The sequence below is a fragment of the Glandiceps talaboti genome, chromosome 8, assembly GCF_964340395.1.
Source record: "Glandiceps talaboti chromosome 8, keGlaTala1.1, whole genome shotgun sequence".
In the NCBI taxonomy this organism is placed as follows: domain Eukaryota; kingdom Metazoa; phylum Hemichordata; class Enteropneusta; family Spengelidae; genus Glandiceps; species Glandiceps talaboti.
In genome coordinates, this window is record NC_135556.1 from 8,137,501 (window position 1) to 8,160,911 (window position 23,411).

Sequence of the window (23,411 nt, forward strand, 5' to 3'; positions counted from 1 at the left end):
ATCCTAACATATGTGTATCCTGACCGTGTTTGTTGACTTGGACTTAGAGATAACCCCTACGGTTTTTGAAATAAATGTGTTTCTTGACATACTACTCTTATGAAATATATTCTGGCTGAAAATAAACGTGTTCCCGTATCGGTTCACAAAAAAGTCAACATCCAGGTGAAAGGGTGCCCTGTGACCCCTCGCATGCGAGATTTATGACGTGACGTGACACGTATATATGCATGTAATGCTAAACTAACATGTAATACCAGAATATGTATATGTTTACGTTTCGCGCCTTTTTGTTATGGTGAATCCGTGTCTATTAATAAGTGATTGGATATTATGTCATCCATTGTGAGTGAATCCAAGACATTAGAACTGCCAGAGGAAGAAAATAAGGTAAAATGAATGAACGTCACACAACATACAGAAATGTTTTTATTATCAGTCAGGTATTTATTGAACACTTCCTCTGTTTCTAAATGTACCACATCATGTGCTGAATTAGAATAATATTTCAGAAATTTTCAGACCAGACATTAGAATTTCATTGTCATTGTCTACATATTTCAAACACAGATTTCAAATCTCAAAAAGATTTTCGTCGTCTGAAGTTTTTGAGAATAAGAACCGCCAAAATCGCCAAAGCGCCAAAAATTTCGATAAGTGTCAAAAAACGTAAACAATCAGTAAGCTTATTTTGTCTGTTTTCATATGTGTAGCCTTGAGTTTATTACGAGAAAAAGGTAGACTTAACATTAAATTTTATTGTTTAAAATTCCATCCTCTCTCGTCTCTGATACTTTACATTCAGTTTTAGTCAGTCAGTATATTATGTGTATAATCCGTGAACTGAAGCTGAATATAAAAACTATTGCTCCATCGATCGCGTGCCGCCAAAATAATAGTTAATACAGACTGGCGTAGTCGAGATAGTAATCCACTGGCAAATGTAGTTGGTACAGATTGGGTCTATTTTAAATCGTATGTCTCGTATCAAACATTATTTATTTAGTTTTCAAAAAACTTTGAACTCTCTCGAGTCTCAATTAAAGTATTCAAAATGTCGACAAGTCTTGAATTAAAGAAGAACTTTCTAAATATATAAAGTTAGAACGTCAGTCTTTCAGTTGTATTTTTAGTTTGTTTTTTTAGAATTCTCCTGTCTGAAACGTGACGTGAATCAAATTGAGCAGCGATTGTTATCGTCATAAAATTTATCAGACGAATTATTACAAATTGAAATAAAAAGTGTTTCAGAAATCTGAAATGAGTGGTACCTTTGAAATATATCGTACACATCCACAAAAACTAAACAAAAATGCCAGAACATCTTAGGACTTTGTTATTATTCATTTAAGATAAATATCGTGACTGTTTTCACGGATTTCATAATCTGGGCTCAAAAACTTTGTAACCATATTTAGTGATAAAAACTGACTTTGCATTTCATTGCAACTAAATAAATTTTTAATAAGCTTAAATCACTGTGCAGATAGAAATCCCGTCGCAGCTATCAAATCGTGGAATTAAAAGAATGTTGCTTGAATTCCCATGTAGCATAACAAACTAAATTCTTTTTACTTTTGAGGGTGGGGGGTTAGTCATTTTAGTTCTCATCCTACAAAATCAATTTTACTTTTAACGGAATCTATTTTGTACCCCTAAATACAAAAATTCTTTTAAACTGTCATCAAGTTTAGAAATGGCAGAATTTTCACTTTAGTAAATGCATGGCACCAAAATACAGTGAAAGGTCTATTTTTCCTCACTAAATACTGGCTTTGTTTAGTTTGTATTCATAGCACTACATACTACAACACAGATTTTGATTGTGCTGTCGGAAACAATTGCCAATTTTTGCCAATTTAGTTAGAAGGGGTGGGGGTGGAGGTTCTGTAGCCTAAGTATAAGAATTTAATTTAAAAAAAACCAAAACACTACGTTTTATTCGTGCTCGTAGTAATATAAATTCATTCAAGTGACGTCACCGAGACGTCACTTCCTTGTTACTTTGCGACTAGGTCTATGACCCTATGGCTGTAGATCTGAACTCCAATGTTTCTGTTTTGAGTAGTAGACGGTGCAGTGAACGGTGTCTAGCAGTGGACCGTCCACACACCCCCGAGTCTGAGATACATGAGACATGTCTTGTACCTGCCCTTTTTATGCCACTTTTCCCATGAAAAGAATTCCTCCGGATTTCACTAAAAGGCTGCTTTCTTCGTATTCATGCAGATCATGTCTTTGAGTTCACCGATATTTCCGCCCAAGAGTTCGTTAATTTCCACATTTTCAAAGAATCACGATTTCCTGTTTATTTCAGTGCTTCAAACTCCAAGGTCGAATTGTCTCAGAGGTTAAATTGAAACATTGAGATCAGAGACAATTTGTGCCAGTCGAAAAAAGTTAGGTAGTCCGTACAATGTATCATTAGAGAATGGTATCAAAGTAGGCCTAATGTATCAATACAAATTTGTTTCATTTTGTTTACAACCATCAACCATTCTTCAGATTTATGTTATCCATTTTCATTTTTTAGTCCAGTCTCAGTACATAATCATTACGTGTACCCTAGACATTACTAATCTGAATCCGTATTTGGTTGTCATGGTTTCCCTTGTGTCGATACCCACAGAAGGATTTTTTTGTGAATTCCTGACATCTAAATAATTCAAACACTGAAACTTTGAAAGTCCATAAGCACATAGCTCACAGATCACGACTTATACAAAACAAAATTCAATGTAAAATCTATAGCAGTTCTGTACACCTTTACCACAAGATAAACAATATGGCTGTGGTCTTCGATGTAAATATTTGGAAAATTGATTCAAGGAAAGCCGTTCCCGCCGAGCTGTCATTAATAAACATCACGATAATAAAGTGGGCTAGTTGTAACTGTATATACAAAGCGAGGTGAAGGCCCCATGAGAGAAAAGACCGGCGACGTCTGGTATGATGTTATTTGAAACCGTCTGTCTGGGTATCCACACAGACACAAATACATACACACACATACAAGTCATGTATTTGATTCATGGATGGCCTGCCAGTTTCACGACTCTCGACCGGCAAACTGCCACTGCGGGTGTCAATCAAAAGTAAGGAGAAGTTGCTTGCAATAAATACATGTAAATATATGTTTAGTAGGGAAACTAAAATAGCATACCGTACACAACCCTGTCTAACTCCCCGGGTTTTTAACTGGCACTCGAGGCCCTGCTCACCTTTCTCACGTTGATGAATTTTCCGAAAGTGAGCGTAAGTTTTTTTTATTTTGAAGACACTGCCAGGTATAATTTGCTCCGATTTGATGGCTCAATAAAACTTGAGAGCCACATCTGATTTAAGCAGTTATTTACGTCATCACAGACGTGTGTCCTAAAATGACCCTTTTCCTTTAAGGAGTATATCATGTGTCTTGTGGGAAATTGCACTGAAAGCGGCCGGCTCAATTTCGTGGGAGTTGTAAGAATTCTGAATTGCGTAACGTCTGACATTCAACATGCGCAGAATACCAGAAAATATAGTACGTGACTTCAGCAAAAAGTGCCAATAATGTACACGTTTATTGTCCCTTAGCTATGACGACACTCATGTGAATCCCCCATCATGCAGATCATGAAGTTCCCATGACAACGGAGACTGATCTTATCTGATTAGATGTCATTGGTATCAGGATTAAAGTACGTTAAAACTGTCGACACATCGTTGATGCAAATATTACATCACACAATACAACTAGAAGTAAAGTGTCCATGGCATGGAAAAACGACCACATTTTGACCTTTGAAATTTTAAGTGAAATTTGATGTAGTCGCTAGACGTTAATTATATTACCATATATGACATGATGCGACACGTAAAGGGTATTCCTCCAGCTCCGAGAGAGAGAGAGAGAGAGAGAGAGAGAGAGAGAGAGAGAGAGAGAGAGAGAGAGAGAGAGAGAGAGAGAGAGAGAGAGGGAGAGAGACAGACAGACAGACAGACAGACAGACAGAAAGAGAGGGGGAGATGTCGGTAGGTAGACAAACAGCGGGGAAAGAACAAAAGATGGGAGAGAGAAATAAAGACAGAGTCGCAGAGCTACAGAGAGAGGGGAGGGAGAAGTTACCGACAAGCAGTCAGCAAGAAACCGACATGTAGAGAGGAAAGAGAAAATGACGGGGGGGGGGGGACAAAACGATGAACATGAGCAAGGTCATAGAACAACAGCTAGACAGACTGACATTGAATGTTATATATATGCTTTAAAGTGGCCATATGGACGAGTAATTTGTATTTGTTTTCGGTAGTAATGAAATAAACTTAAGTTTGTTGTGTGTTTTTCAAGTAGTACTGAAAGATTACGTAGACCGTGTTTGTGACTCAGCAAATACAAAATATGTCCAAAGAGTCTGTTTACAAAGCATTTCCCGTATAGTGTGATAACAAACTTTTAACGCACTTTTTATTTTTTTTTTAGCAAAACTGATGAGGTGTATTGCAAAAGATGAACTTGATCAATACTATTTCACACTGCTTCTAAAACTAATTTAAAAAATCGCAGTTCGTAAATTTGTTTTATTAATTAAAAATCCACCATAGACACATATTTCTCATCCATCAATATGACCACTTACTTTTCTATTGAAAGCATCCGTTTTGTACATCGCTGATACCTCTAGAATTAAATCCGATTAATGTTTAGACTAGTAAATATCAATATACACAGCGTGGAAAGTTTGCTGACACTGACATAACCAAAGAGAACGCACGAACGGTAAAAAAAATTACAATTACCACCGGAGCTATTTTTAGAATATTTGTTTAAAATTTCGTATTGCGTGATTCAAGGCTTTCCAATGTGTTCTGTAGTCTGGGTGCCAACGTGGTCTCTAACTGAGTGGAGGTGTAAATCGTCACGATACCGTCGTATCGGAACTATACTAAGTGTTCTGTCGAAAACCGTGAAACATGCACATGTGTACTGCAAATATTGAGATAAGCAAATTGGACATGTATTTGAACGTTGATAAAATAGTAAAATATCTTAAAGAAACCGCGTGTATAGTAGTCAAATAGCCAAGAAATAGAAGTATCTTGATTTTGTAGTATCAAATCGAGATTCGTATTTTAATATTTGCCACACACGTCTTCTAAAACGTTTGGCGGCGTCGTTGACTCCAGGTCAAAGGTCATATTTGTACGTTTGCAGCTACTCTTTGATGATTGCGAGTAATTCCAATAACCGAAACTAATTCCACCAATAGAACATCTTATTGGCCTTTAAATTCTCTTCTATGACGCATTTGAAATGCAAATATTGTGAATAATATTGATTGGTCATGGCATATGCATGTATATTTATTACAATACGAATCCGTCGTTATTTAGAAGTACTGCGTCACAAGTACCCCGTTATTGCTCGAGGTGATAATTATCGCCGATGCATATTTTCTCTTTTTCTCATTTTATTTTCACGTTCATTATTCCTGTATTAAGACTGACATTACGTATCCGATTATAAATTGCGACTGTGATTTTAAAGGGTGAACCGATAAATGAAAAAAAAATGCACTACAGAGAAACTAATAACAAAACTATGCTGTGTGGGTACAGCTTGATTTGATTTTAGTTTCCGAGACGACGTCATCAGTTCAGCAGTTTGCCAGTTATACAAAACTATTGGTCCGACCTTCAACCAAATAAGATGAATTTGTCTGTCAATCATGACGTCACAATCAACAGATGGCAGGTTGTCTATAGTAAACTTTGTGTAATTAAAGTGTCATTGTTTAACATCGTCCTTTCAGCATGTCGGATCAAACAGGTTGATACTAGCGTATAGCAAACGTGTTGGCACCAGATGTGTGATGAAAAAGTGGCGTAGAATTCCAAAAGTTGTCTAAAAAAGGAGTTAAGATTGACACAAGAGAGAGTGATAGATGCATGTTTGAGGCCTGCATTCTGATAGGAATGACATCAGGTGCTTCATTCTGTTTTTTCCATATACAGTCATTAATGAAGTTCAAGTGTATTAAAAACAATCGATGATAAAAGCAAATTGAGTGCTGTCACTCATGTCACGTGACCAGGTTTAAATATGATGTTAATTACAACATCATGCAGTGAATTTGCTGTAAGAAATATAGTGAAAATGATGTTATCTACATATTGACTTGGTAAAGTACGGTTACTAGAAACTTAAGAGTTTTGAATACAAACTGTATGTATGTATGTATGTATGTATGTATGTATGTATGTATGTATGTATGTATGTATGTATGTATGTATGTATGTATGTATGTATGTGTGTACGTACGTACGTACGTACGTACGTGTGTGTGTGTGTGTGTGTGTGTGTGTGTGTGTGTGTGTGTGTGTGTGTGTGTGTGTGTGTGTCAGACAATGATATGTGGTAGGTGTAGTGTTCAGCCCGCCCCAGCCTGGAAAAAAAAAACGTGGACAAATAATGTCAGCTTCCGGTTCGTGTACTTTGACTTCCACCATAAATCAGTTGGTATTAGTAACTATATACAGGGTTTTGTGTGACAGCTTGACCCAAACCAAACTAAATACTGTTATTTATTAACACAATAAATAATAAACATTACGTGTGTGAGTATGGTTTGAAAATATGATATGTCTAAAATCGCACATCAAAAATTATCCATAAATTGACCAAATTTACAACTCGATACTTGTATGAACGAGTTTTACTACAATTTTAATACATTAAATATGCAGTTGATTGTTCGCTATGAAAGGACACTGTAAAATAGTTAGCCAATGTGGGCATTTGTTTTTATATGGTCGTTTGTAACACTGCTGTACCAATTTCAGGGTCATATTACAGTAAAATATTACATAAATATGTTCTAAGTATCATGATAACATATGGAATGTATTATTCATTTTAACCGATGGCTCAACATGACCATAATGTATCCACGTGACACACACACACACACACACACACACACACACACACACACACACACACACATACATACATATATATTATATATATAACTTTACACTGAGGTTCTGTCTACAAATAATGCCATAAACCATACAGTTCTAACCCAAATATTTCGAAGAGACTCATCTCAATAGCTGCCGTCTTCAGTATTTAAAGTGTAACAGAACTTGGTTTCTTTAACAGAACTGAAGACCCATCGATGGTCATAAATATATAAAAGGTTATATAATCATACACATATTTTTGTTCATTTATTTTCAGAAAGCTGATTGTAATTCCCACGCAATAGCTGTTGATAAATTAGCCGGTACTATAACCTCTGAAAAAGATGAAAATCCAGGGAGAGGAAACTGGAGTAGCAAACTTGACTTTCTGTTATCCTGTCTCGGCTATGCAGTGGGACTGGGAAATGTTTGGAGGTTTCCATATTTGTGTTACTCTAATGGAGGAGGTAAGAGTGAAACAAACAAGCAAATAAACAAACAAACAAACAAACAAACAAACAAGACAGGCAGACAGACAGACAGACAGACAGACAGACGGACGGACGGACACACAAGTCTATTGCTAGCGTATGAACTAATCCGACATAAGCTTGTTTCTAGGTACTGAAAGGCGAAAAGCCCAGATGGCATAAACAGAATGTTCTATATCTGTACTTAGTCGATAATCCTGGCGTCATATTGATAATCCGTATCTGGTCTGATATTGCTTACATATTTTTATTCGAAATAAAATGGCACCAATTTTTCTCTGTATCATTTGAAATTGGCATTGAGAATGCATACAATCTAAAATTAAGTCTCATATCAGAGAAATTCCACAGAATATTGTCAATGAAACAGATAAAATTCTTTTTTATTTATGGCCTCAGATAATGTAAGTATAAAACAACATATGGATGCAACATAAATTTACAAATATATTATCCCATATTACGTCAAGTACCGGATCAATCCAGTTCGTTTATTGTCAGCTTTCCTTCTGATTTTATCTCAACGTGAAGTAATGTTGTACGTAGACTGTACTAACACGGAATACAGATAGAATTGGAACCGCCTGAATCTCGATTTGACTGGTTTATTTATGAATTCAGTGAGCACATCGATGCGATGTGATGTCTAGACAGAACCGACAACGACACCTTTTATTGTCAGCTTTGCAAATCAGTTTCTTCAATGTTGACCTTTTGAATATAAAACACCTCAAGTTTTCAGAACACTGTGAATTAATAAGGATGGAAGATATGTTTGAAATGAGAAACGTGCACATGAACCAAACTGAAACTAAAACTCGTGTTGTTGTAGACTATATTCCTGAATCAGTCTGTAGACGGACATCATTACTATGAATGATAATACGCTATTTGGCCTGCAATATCGTAAATCTGGCAGTCATATAATGATGACCCCTCACTCGTAACCTAAGGGTGCGTTTGCCCATAGGATAGAGGGTCTATGGTTTGCCATAATGACAAAACTGCAAAGCCATTCCTAAACTTGAGAAACAGTGCCTTTCTTATAAGAAACTCAAGAGTAACATATGAGATCGAAAATACTGAGTAATGTAGTCGAACTGAGACTACTATATCTAGAAAATTTACTAATGTGGCATGATCTTTTTCTTTTCTTTTACTTTGAAAGGGAAATGCGTCTGAAATGTATATTTTTCTAAGATGACTGTTCGCGTTCGGTAACTTTACTCAAAGTCTGCCAATTTCAAAGTATCAAAACAATGAACACGGATTTAGTAAATCGTGTAATGAATTTTCCTAGATTTTGAATTCAGAAGTGACTTTTCACCTTCTTTGATTGAGATTCTTCAATGGAAAACACGTCTCTATAATGATAATAGCGGAATGCTAACTTTTGTGTTCACATTGAAAGGAACATATTTGAGAACGTGAAAGCGATTTGATTAGACACGTGATCACCTGACCTCGACATACATACTGTATAGACTAATTTGAACGTCAAGGTCAAGCACTCAGGCGTATCAGTATTCGACAGAAGTGCACTACCACTCTGATAATGTATAATCGTTTTGCTGTGACGTCACTAAATAGGTCACAATCAGCGTCATAACGATGTCATTTGGTTTATTTTTACAGGCGCCTTCTTGATTCCATACGTTATAATGTTAACAGTAGCTGGCTTACCACTCTTCTACCTGGAATTGTCATTTGGTCAGTTTGCCAGTCTGGGATGTGTTAGTATGTGGAGAATGTGTCCTGCATTTAAAGGTGAAGTATAATAGTCAACAATAAAGGGGATCACCCCCCCCCCCTACACCAATACCCCGCACAGGTATACACAAATTATGATAGTAAAGACCTACTCATCCACCTATACGTATACCTCCCACACGTATACACAGACTACATAGACATACTCATTCCCCAATCTTTATACCCCACACACAGACCTATCCATACCCCTGTATCTATACCCTGCGCACACACACACACACACACACACACACACACACACACACACACACACAAAGACCTATCCATGCATTACCCTACCCCTATACACCACACATATATACACAAGACCTATGCATTACCCTGCCCCTATACCCCGAGTCTGGATGCCAACTGTTACATGGTAACTGTGGTCTGTGAGTGAAGGTATAAATCATAACGATACTGTATAGGAACTAGACTACTATACCCAAAACACGTATACACAAAGACCGATGCTTCCCCCTTTAACATAATACAGATTTATTACTTTCAATAGCCTACTGCAATTGAGGGTTATTTCATAATAATCTTAATTTATGATTCTAAAAATACACTATGTACAACAGTGTCATTAAACATAACGATATATTAGGACTTACAACATTATATTCATGGACGTTTTATTGCCCTTTTACATCCGATTACGAACGATCTTACACTGAGTAATGGTAATCTCTGGCTTCCTTAATGTTTCCCATAAAAACAAAGATAACAATTCTCCACTCTTGTTTAACAATTCTTTTCACTTTTTTAAGGTAAAAACTGATAAAATTTGTCCACCATTTAATACGACTTTTCATTATTTTTGTAAATAAATGTACAGATCTGTCGAAAATTTAAAACAATTTGTCACAATATTAATATACAATAACTAAACATAAAGTTTGTCCAAAATTTAAACAAAAAAATTATCTCAACATTTTTGTAAAATTGGACAATGTACAAAATTTTATAAACAATTCCTGTTTTCGGTGAACAAATCTGTCCAAAATTAAAAAAAATAAATATATTTTCGTGAAACTGAATAATTCTGTCCAAAATTTATTAAAAGAGAATTGCCCCCCCCCCCCATTTTTGTAAAAGTGAACAACTCGTCCAAAGTTTACAAGTGAGTTGCCACCATTTTTGTACACCATTTAGAACAAATGTCTCACTATTTTTGTCCATATCTGTCCAAATGTTAAAATAGTGTACGGTTATAAGATAAAATGACATTTGTTTTGAATTAAAAAATTAAAATTCTGAGTTAAATAGTCCAAGATCTCAAGGTCAGTGAGGAAGTGATAAAAAGGATTGAACTCAATAGTAATGAATCAATCTTCATATGTCTACTGCAATGCGTGCATCGAAAGATAGATAGATGTGATCGGCGGAAATCGTGTAGGCGGCATTATTTTTCAATTTGATCTCATTTTGTCACTACACGTCATCACCGCGAGGTAATCCCATAATGGGAATCGACTGACTTCACATTCCATGTAGTCTGTATTAGTTTCATTAAGAATAATGAGGGCGAAATAACAAGAAATCTCAGAACCTGTAAATCCGTCAACGAACGACAAATTCTGCTTTTTTGTGGATTTTGATAATGCTTTATTGAGTCCACATAAACCTACTTCCATCTCGTTGATATTCATCGTATATCTTGGTTTGTCTCGCCTGTGATATACTCTATGGACCAACTGTGCATAATTAACTAACAGTATAGCTGAACTTGTAAACTGCTGACTAAAATCGTACGATATTTTCGACTTGGTACACTCCTAATAATATAAAGACGGTGCCGTGAATTCTCGATTTGCGTGCTCATTAATATGTACGCCTGCGCAGTTTGCTTACAGCGTGACTCCAAAAATTCGTATTGAAATGACAGTGTTCACTTACAGGAACAAATAAAAGGTTCAATATCCTTCAATTTTGAACCAACCACTACTATTTGCGAGTCGTCTTGAGACTTATCTGAGTATTGACTTGTCTATCAACAATCAAAACACGCTCCGACTCGAATCCAGGCTGTAATTGATGAGCTCTGACGTCAATGCTTTCATGGTCTAAAAAGAAAGCTACTAAAAGTGAAGACATTCTGATTGTCAGGAGACGAGCTGGTCAAAAGGTCTCAAAGAATTCTTTTAAAACAACTTTTTATCACACAAAAACTAACTTCACATTTGTTTTACTTTTAAATCGATTCTGTTTTCTGTTTCGTCACGCTGCTTTCATGTATTTGGACCCATCTTCGAATGCGACGTTTTCCTTTTTGTAGAGCATACATTGTGCAAATCTAGGCATGTCTGCACAGCGGCTGCCTAACTTCAAAATCTCTTGTTTCCCACCACCTACGCCGTGAGATGTACAGGCGTAGGTGTACAACAACGTTCGCAGACGCTGTAAGATGAAACCATCTCTCTGAAGACGTGTCTTTGCATGAATGTGAAACCAAGTCACATGAAATCATTAAATGCCTACGTCATAAATACAGTGATACTGAAGTCAGACTTCAAAGTGTAAACCTTTATAATAAAAAAAGTATGAATATTACATACTAAGTAAGTCGTCCGAACTTAGAATAGAGAATATTGGTGTACATTTTTACGGATAAAATCGAGTCAGTATAGTTTTATGGTAATTTACTGATTTCGTGGCGTGCAACTTGCTCTCCAGATCCAAAGTGAGTTTGTTCGTTTTTGAGAGCGTACCACGTGTCGTTAATCAACAACACAATGCAAGACACGTCACAGATTCCCTTAATGCATATACATACGTAAAGAACGCCAAGGGGATTTACTTCATGTGTATTATAACACATTTTTTTGTTTCCAACGGTAATACCGTCTTACTACATCTTTTAGCTTCTTTCAACGCCTACGTTCCAAGCTTTCAACGGAAGTTGTCGGTAAAACCTTACTAAGAGAAAGATGGCTGCAATCCATTATTAAGATCGATATCAATTAGACATTTCTGACTATTTTCAGCTCGATCAATAGTTGCATAATATTTGGTATTTTATTTTACATCGCTTGAAAACTGAAACAAAAAAGATCTCCAGAGAATTTAAACTGTCATGACGTTATTTGTGACATTTTTAGTCTGAAATATTACCGTCACCTGTATAGCGTCACATCCTCTACTCTAGGTTACCCAGAATCTCACCGCTGGGGGCTCTCCTACGAGACCGCCAAGACAGGTCTCCTAGGCAGACCCCCAGCGGCGAGAGTCTGGGTAACCGAGACTACACATTCGCCCTGAATGAAAGTTGTCCGCTGTTTAATTTAAGCCACTGTTCTGTATCAGCTCCACATTATGACTGACCAACCGACATATACACGTCTTATTTATCCTTATTTCAATTCTATCAAATATTTGTTGATGGGTCTTGTTTTAGTGACCATACGTACATAGTACAATGTTAGGCTAATAGAAGGTTTCTTTGCCAACTCTTAAATCATTCAGTACTACAATTGGTCGCGACAGTTTATGTTATAAGAAGTTCAAGCAGTGAGCAAAAATCTTTGATTGGAGTTGTAACAATTAATTGAGAAAAGTAAATGTCAAATCGATCAGAATGACTGTGTGTATTTTCTGAATCTTCTTGTGTCGAGCAATTACCGTCGTCGTTCTGCGGCTTTCGTTTGATAACTTTCGGAGCACAGCTCAAAGTCATGAACAAAACTATGAAGAATAAACGTAGAATGTAAGGTTGGACTTATATGTTACAAATGTGTAAGGTTGCGGCGATTAATTTGTAAATGTCGTGAAAATGTGTATTTTATGGTGAATTAGAACAAAATGAATCAAGAATCAACCAATATTGAAGTTATTGTTACATTTTTTGGTTTTTCTTCAGGAATTGGTATTGCTATGGTGGTGATAACTGCCTTGGTGTGTTTATATTATAACGTCATTATTACCTGGACCATCTTCTATATATTTGCGTCTCTGTCCGCACTGCCCGGACTTCCATGGACGGGGTGCGACAACGCCTGGAACTCAAAATATTGTCTCCACTATGGTGCCATCAGAGAAAATCAGACATTAAATGGGACCATCAGTCCCACTCACATTATTTCCGAAGTAGTGATAGGTGATATCGAAACTATGAAGCCAACCAGTCCTTCTGTCTTCGATGCTCTGTTGAACTCGGCAGGTCTGGCCGCAACAAACAATTACTCTTATTTTTCAAATGCCACAACGGTAGCTCCCGAAGTAATGTATGAACTATTGAATAAAACGGGGAACGGTACGGAAAGTATTGTCAAACGACCAAGCGAAGAGTATTGGAAGTAAGTCGTACTTAGTTACACCGATGACAGTCGTGTTGAGATTTTTGACTCTCACCTTAGGGGAAAGACAAGACCGACCCCCCCCCCCCACCACCACCACCAACACCACCACCACCACCATCACACACACACGATTGGATTTTAGCCTGCCTAAATGGTTGGATTTGTGACTGCTCACAAACAAGTAACTTGTCTGTGCTCCGCTATACTACGTTCTACATACAGGACTTCACTATTAAAGTATAAGTTAACGGAATTATAAACCCAGCCAGTAGCCAGGCTACACCAATATCTATACTAAAGGCCAACTACCAAATATCATTACTGTTCTCAGTAAAGTATTCGTATGGTTTTGAGGGAAGGCTGCTAGAAGGGAAACGTTCACTCACATAACATACACTGGCCAGGTTCTCGTCTGCCCTATTACTAGTACTAAAGGCATGCTTGGCATTCATTTATTTCCTTGGGGTTATTAAACTCTTCGTCTCGGAAGCCGTCACACTACAGCTAGTTCTTCCATTTATTCAACCAATTTTCCGATGGACTAGTATTCATTGTATTAGGTTCCTCTTCTGTACTTAGATTTACAGAACCCTCCCCACACCCCTCTGTGTTTTAATTATTCAGGTTTCACGATAAAGGACTGTGTGATTGACATGAATGAAACTCTGACGTAATTAATTACTGTATACTGAACACATATCAAATAATAAATTGTGGATTGACATGTAGACGGTATCTAAATTCGAGGTCACGTGTTTTATACTTTTGGTCGAAAAATATTATTTTGTTAACAGTGTTCGAACAGATTTTGTTGTGAACAGCTGATATTGTAACAACACAGTAACGCCACTTTTCATTTTGTCCTTTCCGACAGCAATTACGTCCTGGAGATTACAGACGGTGTAGAACATTTAGGTGGCCTGAGATGGCAATTAGTGGGCTGTCTTGGTCTAGCGTGGATAGTAGTTTTTCTATGCATCATAAAAGGTGTCAAATCGTCTGGTAAGGTGAGTTAGCGATGTTCTCACGCCATCTCCAAATCACCGGCGGATGACGGGTCGGTGAGATTTACGTCCTCGCGTGATTTCTTACGTAATGCATTGTTCTCGGAATGTGCCCATTTCAAGGACAGTGTTCGTGAGAGAAATGACGTATACTGATTAAATTTACTCCCGAAAATACTATAATAAAAGTAAATATTACAAGTGACTGTACACCGTTGATGGCGTCTTTACCAAAATGTCATGTTATAATACGAGTCGCCATGGAAATCCATGATTAAATCGTGGATTTCCATGGCGACTCGTATTCACTGTTGTTAGGAGCCAGCTTTGTTACGAACATACGCTTACACAGTCTCAAGATTGTCTCCTAAAAATAATAAGTGATCTTTTACATTTTTTTCTTTTATTTAAAAAATACCAGACGTAAAGAACGTTATCGAGTAATGTAAATCCTAGAATCAGAAAATTATGATTTGGATGAAAAGTTGCTGGTTGACCGTAATGTTCTAGACGTGATTTGACAGACTCTTTAACGGCCATACATCATTTAAGTCGGGCAGACTTTCTTCCGTATCCACGTGGCTTATATAGACTGCAATCTGATGCTATTGTACTAGTATGGATTCTAGGCTACGTGTCAGTCCTAACGTTCGTGTTGAAATGAACAACATGGTCAAATAAATCTATGTCAATTTCATTTCTGTCTACAGGTTGTGTATTTCACTGCCTTGTTTCCATATTTGGTTCTCTTTATCCTGCTTATACGTGGAGCCACTTTGCCCGGATCACTCGACGGTGTCCTGTTCTACATCACTCCAAAATGGCATATTCTTAAGAGTGCACGGGTAGGTACTGTATTGTTTAGTCTTTAGCTTGATCGGCACTTTTCTCAAAATTACCCACTCACACTTCAAAATTTGAAGTTTTAAGGCGACTGTTTCCGTTCCAACCACTTAGTGTCAACAGTTAAGTATTTCGACCCATTTGTTGGTTTAATGGAGAAAAGACTACCACCGATTGTATGTAAAACATGTACTAGTACGATAGATGAATGTCTCAAGTCATGATTAGAATAGTCCGACTGATGTTCACTAGAAAATATAGTGCGCCCACATCGGTTCAAGATTGAACCGTGACACATCATATTAATGTCTATGTAGAAGTCAGTGTAATCCCGGAGTGTAACATCTTTATAAAATTTCTGAATGTCAACTTTTTCCGTTATGATTTAGAAGATATGATTACATATACAGTTGTAGGGCCTCGCTAGAATCAAGCCAGATGGCACCGTCAGTTGAATAAAGGTATTTTACTAGTATTATACAACATGTATATGTATGCGTGTGTCTTCGCAAGTGTGTGTCTTCGGGTGTCTGTCTGTCTACCAGAGCCTGCCTGCATGCACGCACGCACGCACGTACGTACGTATGTGTAACACTAACATCTTTCTCCCGTCCTACAGGTGTGGAAAGATGCAGCAGCCCAAATCTTCTATTCTCTCGGCATAGCATGGGGAGGGTTACCAACTCTTGGAAGCTATAATAAATTCCATAACAACTGCCATCGTGATTCACTGCTAGTCGCCTTTGCTAACTGTCTTACGAGTATTTTTGCCGGTTTCGTTATATTCTCAATCGTTGGTTTTATGGCATATGATGCAAATGTTTCGATCGACAAAGTTGCCGATGAGGGTAAGTAAAAGTTGTGTATTTGTCACTGGACTGTGTTTGTGCACAGGATTTTGAACCCTTGTAGCAAAGAGGCACAACATGGGCCAAATCGTTATAATACCCCCCCCCCCCCAAAAAAAAATAAATATGAATTTGACGACAGTTTTTAGCTTCTATTTTACCTACCAGACCCAACAATCACACTCTTTAAAGCAAGCAAGAAGACAAACATATGTATTTGGTGCAAGATCACTTTGACTTGTCATTACCTAACGCCTTTCTGCCTTGGTCAAATCTCAGACCACTAGTGGTTTGAGGTCAAATCACAGACAGTGGTCAAATAATTGTTTATGCTATTACATTTATTGTAACCATTCAGACTTACAACGTAACAATACCCCCCATAAAAATAATAGAATGAGAGTGTCTGCATTCCATACTTAAATCACATGTCTCCACACGTGTGTCCATGTATCTAGTAAAGGTATGGTTAGACGGGTTATACAATTAAAGCCAGTAAACATGAAACAATGTCTTTTTGCTCGACAACAATCTCACAAATATTACAACTAACAGTCCATTTATTTGCATGTAAATACCATTTCCTTATCGTCTATACGCTGTTAGTTACAATGTAGCAACCAGTTGCTATGATAACTGTAACTCAAGCAACCGAAATGTAATAATGTTGATAAGATTTTATCTAATCAGACGACCTTTTATTTCAGACTTACTGGCGTTAATTTTAATAACATTTTTGACCATTTCAACATATTGTGAACGAGTGATAAAGTCCCAATGTAGATACACATATCTCACTGTATGTCATTCTTATTATCCTGTAGGTGCTGGTTTGGCGTTTGTAGCCTACCCTGAAGCCGTAGCTCGATTGCCAATCTCGCCACTCTGGTCCATCTTGTTCTTCTTTATGCTATTTACCTTGGGTCTCGACAGTCAGGTAAATATCAACAATATACCCCCTGGCAATACTACAGACAAAGCTCAATCAGAAGACATGTACATGTGTTATTGATCCTCGACTTACTTTCTGCAAGTGAAATTGTTCGTGTGTATGTATGTATGTATGTATGTATGTATGTATGTATGTATGTATGTATGTATGTATGTATGTATGTATGTATGTATGTATGTATGTATGTATGTATGTATGTATGTATGTATGTATGTATGTATGTATGTATGTATGTATGTATGTATGTGTGTGTGTGTGTGTGTGTGTGTGCGCTTGTGCGTGCGCGCGCTTGTGCGTGCGTGCGTGCGCGTGCGTGCGTGCGTGTGTGTGTGTGTTTCCTTCGTAGAAATTTCTTTTGTTCTCTCTTTGAAATAAACCACAACAGACAAACAATGAATGCATCTCGGTATCAGGGCGTTCCTGTGCACACTCACTTACAATGAGCGGAGAGTTAATGAGTTAACGAATTAACGAACGAACAAACATGAAAAAGTTGGGTCGACAAGTGAGTAATTCGTAAATGATAAAGAAAACGAACTGAAGAATGAGTGAATGAATGAATGAATGAATGAAACAATTTTTTTTTTCATCTTGCAGTTCGTAATGATGGAGACATTGATCACTGCAATGATGGATGAATTAGCATTCATGGGTGCCAAAATTAGAAAAAATAAGAAGTGGATAACATTGGCAACATGTTTTCTTTGGTTTCTGTGTGGTTTACCAATGGTAACTAAGGTAAGGCAACATCTTTACCATACATAGAACGATTTTATGGTAATACACTTGTATATCCTACAAGTTTGCAACAAATTGAATATGTTACCTTATATGGAAAGATGTTATGGTAATATGGCCTACAAGTTTGCAACACGTTACCTTATATGGAAAGATGTAATGGTAATAAGGGCTACAAGTTTGCAACCTGTTAACGTATATAGAAAGATGTTTTGGTAATGTGGCATACACGTTTGCAACACGTTACCTTATATGGAAAGATGTTATGATAATAAGGGATACAAGTTTGCAACCTATTACCTTATATGGACATATTTTAAATACAAGTTATACGGATATTTTACGCTGCAAGTTTGGAACATCATACCTTATATGGTAAGATTGTATGGCAACATATGCTACAATTTTGCAACATGTTACCTTATATGGACATAATAAATATGGTAATATATATGCTACAGGTGAAGGCTAGTTGTATTAAAGTCAGAGATATGACTTCGAAATCATTAATAAATATGAATATATAAAAGCTGATGAAAGTTGGACCAGCAGTAACGTGTTATATTTAAGACTCAAATACTCTCATACGTTGATCTTATCAACCTAGAAATCTAGATTCTCTCCCCAAGGAAGTGTCCGATTTCCCGAGCAGACAGTTATTATTCTAATAAGTATGATCTGTCTGGTAGACATATCCTTGGGAGGACATTACACAACTCTCTGTTCTTTTTCCCCCTGCAGGGTGGCATGTACGTTTTACAGTTGATGGATTGGTATGCCGCTGGTTTCTCCCTCTGCTTTGTGGGCTTGGCAGAATGTGTTGTAGTCTCATGGATTTACGGTAAGTTTTCAATGTCATCGGTTCATAGTATTAATTTCACTGTGTACAGTCTGGCTAATTTTAAAATAGTGGAATATTCGTTACATGGATGCGTTAATATTCATACTTAATCGCATTATCATGTTTGTCAATATGTATGTATGTATGTATGTATGTATGTATGTATGTATGTATGTATGTATGTATGTATGTATGTATGTATGTGTGTGTGTGTGTGTGTGTGTGTGTGTGTGTGTGTGTGTGTGTGTGTGTGTGTGCGTGCGTGCGTGCGTGCGTGCGTGCGTACGTACGTACGTACGTATGTACGTACGTACATACGTACGTATGTGTTTATTTATTTGTTTGTATTCCGTAAATAAAACCAATGAAGCCTATGGCTCCAGTGGTTTAACTTGTTTTGTATAATATCTTTCACATCAGGTATCAATAGATACAGCGATGACGTCAAGGCGATGGTTGGATTTGCTCCTAATATTTATTGGAGAGTATGCTGGATGTTTTTAGCACCTGGAATTCTGGCCGTAAGTGTTGTATAGTGTTTATTAAAGGGTTTGGAATTGACGTTGGATTGGGGTTGGGGAAGGGGTGAGTGTGATTTGACATATTAGTGTTACTACTGTGAAAATGATGATGATGATGATGATGATGACTACTACGACGACGACGACGATGGTGGTGGTGGTGGTGGTGGTGGTGGTGGTGGTGATGGTGTTGGTGGTGATGATAATGATGATGATGATTTTGATGGTGATGATCATGCGATGATATTACAGTGCATTGTAGATGAAGATATACATTCAAATGCCATGATCATATTCCCCTCTGTCATTATATTACCTTCCTGAACTCGGTGACAGCCTGAAGACACGTTCAACTTACAAGCAAATTTTGAAAGGTGCTAACACTAGTAATGCTACACGCGTCGTTGTGAATCCTTTAATACTAACACGCAACGCTGACGTCATATAACACTGCGTTGCTGCAGTCCATATGTACTCTTCCAAAGATCTCCGAACTAGCATTGTAAAGGAAATTCGTTTTCTCTTAATATGTATTCCCCGGCTTCTACCTCTGTACCTCTCCGTCTTGTCAATCAAATAGGAAGGCGGACTCAAACCTGTCAATACAGTGAAAGCCCATCCCCATGCCATCGATCAAAGGTGTCATTCATTTCAGCGTTGCCCCCCCCCCCCCCCAACTCGTGGTTACCAACGGTCATTACAGTGCAATGATCTGTTTCCTACTTTAAAGAGTCTCGCCGACGTCGTTACGACCAAGTATGCATTTACGTTGACTAGTCGGGGCTATCTTGTCAGTAATTTATTACTTGTGACGCACACGGACGAACGTAAGCTCTAAGACTGCAAAGCACGTGTTGCATTCAATCACGCGAGAAAATATGTAAGATCGATATATACTTGTGTGCGACCGTTGTAGGAGAGATCGTTCTTGGCGGCATACCAAAATTTCACTGTCGTCAAACCCTAGATATATCCATTCCATATTGTTTGAATAAATATAAGTCGTTGCCATGCCAATAAATTATTTACGTCGTAAATTTAAGATGTCTTACTTCAGTTATTATTGGAATCATTCCAAGTTGTTAGGTAGGACGTTGACCGAAGTTATCGCCAACAAGGAGATCGATAAACCCCAGAAATGCTGACTTGCAAAACCTTGTCCCTTCGTCTGTATGGTGCACCGCGGTGCTAGTTATTACGTGAATACCGAAATGTCGTTTATTTACAGTGCGTTTCCCAAAAGCACTCAAAACTATTAAATGAACTATTGAGATCAGTGAGCCTGATCATAAGGTTTCATGTTGAGACAGACACCAAAATGATAACATACACACACCACTTACACTGTGTGGGCTCTGTATTTAGTTATTGATATAAACAGTAACTACTACACCAGGTATAATCTGTTGAAGTTCAAACAAACCCAAGGTAAGCAGCCAGTGAAAGTTGATAGAATCTTAAAGTTTAACACATACTATATTCTCATATTACATATGTACCTAAAAACGCAGTCAATATACTGAAACAGTTATCCTGGTTTTTTTTTTCAATTTCCAGGGCTTTCCATAGGCAACTTTCCAGTGAAAGTTGGTAAAATTTGTTAGATGTTATACCTTGTGTAGTAGTATGCATGCTGTTACTAAACACAGAGCCCACACAGTGTATGTGATGTTTGTTTGCTATCTTTATGGTGTCTATCTCAACATGAAATCAGGCTCACTGATCTTGATAGTTCATTTAATAGTTTTGACTAACTTTAGGGAAACGCGCTGTCATGTATCGATATAAAATAGATGATTGTAAAGTCATGATGACGTTGAAAAAAACATTAGGAGCGTAAAGGCGGTGTGTGGGTGTTTAGTCGAACGGTAGAAGCGGTACAAAGGTATCCACTGTCTGAAGATTTGTCAACAAAGTGATTTGAGTAGTAGTGGTATGACAACACTTCAGTTTGAACAGCTGAAAACTATCTTCAATAACCGTTCATTTTACACCACATCGGTACAACTACATTTCAACAGCTTTGGCCATTTTAACAATCTCGCTTTTGTGTCTACATAACGCCCTAAGCCAACACCGTATTCGTTCTCGCTATTTCTAATGTTTACAAACAACTTCATTTGGAATGTGTCGGTAACATGTCAGAGGACTATACCTCGTCACCCAGGGTTACAACCAGCTTGAAATAAATTGAAATTGGTTAAATCCAGTCAACGATTGATGTTGCCGTTACCATGCAAATCGATAATTATGTTCGATTTGTTAAAAAAAAGAAGTTATTTATGTGACTTCGACCTTCCCCTGGACTTGGAACTCTGCCAGATTACTCACGCACTCCCGCCATCGCTCTCGATACTGTAATTACACTAGGCCCGTGATGAAAAACGATAGATTACGCGGAAATATCACATTATCCATTGTATACTTTGGTAATGTTGAGAGATCTTCGAGAAAATAGGCTATCGTGTTACCAGAGTCTCATGATATACGAATTCGATGTTAAAAGTTTTGTTCTCAAAACAGATCGAGTACGTTTACCGTCAAAACATTGAAATTAAATTATCGACGCGAATACTCAGTGTACGTCGCATTTGTCATAAATGGCAAAAATAAGTTGTATCACTTGGTAACGTAAGCTTTCATTTCGTCTGGTGTCAAATTTAGTGGTAGAAAATTAAAACATGTATTTTTCGGCGGGAGAAACTGAAACATTTGGGCCATTTTACAAAGCTAGGTATATGCATGAACGAGAATGAAAATATCTTCTACAGAACAATTAAAATTCACATTAAAATTTGCAGTAATGTTTAGTTCATATCAAATATTTTATTTATTTGCAACAGTTTCGGATGTCAACAAACATTGTTTAGGAAAAGTTTGTTTACATTTACTCCCCGTGTGGACTAATTGCGATGACCTCTAGAGTGGTCACATGTTTTGAGCTAAAACGTTATCGATTTTGTAACAATAGGTTCTTTGCTTCCATTGTTTTGTTTTACTTTACCAGCGTTGGTATATTGATTATTTGTACTTTCGCCGCCGGTGGTAGAGAAGTAGGTCGTCCTGCACGAGGGGAAAAACGTGTCGATGACGATGATATGTCGCAGCAGCATTTGTTGATATCCAGAGACGTGTTATGACAAATGTCGAAATCGATCTCTTTGGAAAAGCTGAAATATGAAACACCAAACATAACATGCATGTGTACTAGGACATGATGAAAATGTACAAATTGGCCCACATGTATAATTTTATTTTGAGTGCAATTAAAACAAGAAGTATTTATTTAGTAATGATAAACACCCGGAGCTCAAGGAATGTAAAAGCAAGAGATAAAATTAATGTAACACATCAAACGATTTAAAATACAAATGGCGCTAAAAAGGCACAAATACAGAGACAAATAACATGAAACAAAAAAAAAATGGTGAAAAATCCTAGGACTGCTTTAAAAATGTGAATCAGAGATGGCATATGATAATATCGCATAGGCATGACACAGGCTGCGGAGTGGCTAGTAGTGCTGTGTTGCATGTTGTTAGCCAGCCCAGCCGTCATTTCGGCGTGATATTTCCAGTGGTGTCGATGTAGCTAAACAGCGCCCCCACAGTCACCGCGTATGGATCATCAACATTTTGGTGAAAGAGCGCCAGAAATTATAAATCATGATATTTGCAATTGCCCTCTCTGACTTATTTATACTCAGAACTTATAATTTTGTCTCATTTTACTTGTTTTACAGTTCATCATGGTGTTCAGTCTTGTGTCGTATACCCCATGTCAGTTAGGGAACTATGTATACCCAGGCTGGGCTGATGCTATCGGATGGATGATTGCCCTTTCGTCTATCCTTCTCATCCCACTGTATGCAATATATTATTTTGTCAAAGTTGAAAAGGGATCCTTTGGTGAGGTAAGAATACAACATGTTTCATTGTCGTTGCTGGAAGATTTATCAGGGATTATATTTTCTGATTTTTGGGGTGAAGTGACAATAGCAAATCAAAATCACACAATTTGCATTAGTCCATACAATTTAATATTAAATTATTGAAATTCAATCTGCACAATGTGTGTGATTCTATGCAAATGAGTTAACGTTCTATGCAAATGAGTTAATGTATGCAAATGAGTTAATGTTTTATGCAAGAGTTAATGTTGTATGCAAATGAGTT

The 23,411-nt window shown here is 37.3% G+C and overlaps 2 protein-coding genes across 3 annotated transcripts in view; both read left to right on the plus strand.

The window, feature by feature from the left end:
* Positions 1 to 23,411, plus strand: part of LOC144438421 (sodium- and chloride-dependent glycine transporter 1-like) — a 78,142-nt gene that overhangs the window by 50,121 nt on the left and 4,610 nt on the right. For both annotated transcript variants that reach the window (XM_078127442.1, XM_078127441.1), the window contains exons 2-12: positions 7,220 to 7,409; positions 9,069 to 9,200; positions 13,051 to 13,486; positions 14,364 to 14,496; positions 15,204 to 15,338; positions 15,956 to 16,184; positions 17,009 to 17,121; positions 17,734 to 17,874; positions 18,616 to 18,715; positions 19,136 to 19,236; positions 22,979 to 23,149. In XM_078127442.1, the coding sequence (XP_077983568.1) occupies positions 7,220 to 7,409; positions 9,069 to 9,200; positions 13,051 to 13,486; positions 14,364 to 14,496; positions 15,204 to 15,338; positions 15,956 to 16,184; positions 17,009 to 17,121; positions 17,734 to 17,874; positions 18,616 to 18,715; positions 19,136 to 19,236; positions 22,979 to 23,149 (1,881 nt within the window). The remainder of the gene's footprint in view (positions 1 to 7,219; positions 7,410 to 9,068; positions 9,201 to 13,050; positions 13,487 to 14,363; positions 14,497 to 15,203; positions 15,339 to 15,955; positions 16,185 to 17,008; positions 17,122 to 17,733; positions 17,875 to 18,615; positions 18,716 to 19,135; positions 19,237 to 22,978; positions 23,150 to 23,411) is intronic.
* Positions 1 to 23,411, plus strand: part of LOC144438423 (uncharacterized) — a 349,033-nt gene that overhangs the window by 14,541 nt on the left and 311,081 nt on the right. The window lies entirely within an intron of this gene.